At 52.3% G+C, this 1,123-nt stretch overlaps 1 protein-coding gene across 1 annotated transcript in view; it reads left to right on the forward strand.

Moving 5' to 3' along the window:
- PTPRN2 (protein tyrosine phosphatase, receptor type, N polypeptide 2) overlaps positions 1–1,123 on the forward strand; it is a 362,338-nt gene that overhangs the window by 88,930 nt on the left and 272,285 nt on the right. The window contains exon 2 of the mRNA XM_011990197.1: positions 991–1,104. Coding sequence (XP_011845587.1) covers positions 991–1,104 — 114 coding nt within the window. The remainder of the gene's footprint in view (positions 1–990; positions 1,105–1,123) is intronic.

Genomic DNA, 1,123 nt, shown 5'->3' on the forward strand with positions numbered 1-1,123 from the left:
GCAAGACGCTTGCAATACTCGAGGTTATTTTCTGCTAATCACCCGGCCCCGTGTCGTGAGCATATATGTAATATCAGACCAGCAATTACCGCGTCAGCCTGGCCCCGGGCGAATGTGTTTCTGCTAATTACACTTGTTGCATTTGAATGGCTTTCTTCAGCCAAGCTGCACGGCGAAACCCTAGTGAACAATGAGAGAGACCATTTCCCCTTCCGCCCGGCCTGGAGCTGCAGATGGCCGCCCTGTGTGGAAGCAGTAGTGCCTGAATTAATCTTTTGTGTGCACCAAAGAAGGTAATTTGAATGTTTGAAACCCCACAGGAAGCTTGTCTCAAAGTGAACAATTCGCCAAATAAAGACTAATTAGGGCCTAAATTAATTAGAAGGTGTGGTTGGAAAGGATGTTGATGAGCAGAGTCTGCCATTTCAGACAAATGGAATTGAGCTAAATAAATTAGTCCCATTAGTCCCACGTCGTTCGCCAGCCTCGCGCCTCTCCTGCGCCGCGGAAAGCAGCCGGGGAAGCCGCCCTGGCCTCCCACGCAGCCCGGGAGAGACTCTGCCGAACCTTGGAGCGCCTACACATTAATATTTGTATTTCCTGGGTTTTCTGTTTTCTTCTGGAAAACTGGCCTGGAAGGTTACTGACTTTACTTTTTTGTTGTCACTGAGTTGTCAGAAGCAAGTTTTACATAAACAATGTGAAGTTACATAACAGGAGGGTTGGGGGGTATGGAGGAAAGCGGAGTGAAAACATCGCAGCCACGCGGGACTTTCTCTCCACTGTGGCATTTGTGTTTTCCGGGATGCTCGGTTTTTATTTCACAAACCAGCACATTCCGGGCGCTCCCGGGTCCTAACTCCCCTCTGGCGCCCCGCGCCCCGAAACCTCACGGCGGCAGGTGATGAGAACGCGTTGCAAGGACGTGTGTGACCTTCCTGCTCCCTGACAATGAAACGTCTCGTTCTGTCTTGTCTGCTTCCCCCACAGATGGAGTGTTTGGAAGGTGCCAGAAGGTTCCGGCAATGGACTTTTACCGCTACGAGGTGTCGCCCGTGGCCCTGCAGCGCCTGCGCGTGGCTTTGCAGAAACTCTCCGGCACAGGTAGGGCGGGCGTGGGCCG

Source organism: Mandrillus leucophaeus, unplaced genomic scaffold, assembly GCF_000951045.1.
Source record: "Mandrillus leucophaeus isolate KB7577 unplaced genomic scaffold, Mleu.le_1.0 Scaffold373, whole genome shotgun sequence".
NCBI lineage: Eukaryota > Metazoa > Chordata > Mammalia > Primates > Cercopithecidae > Mandrillus > Mandrillus leucophaeus.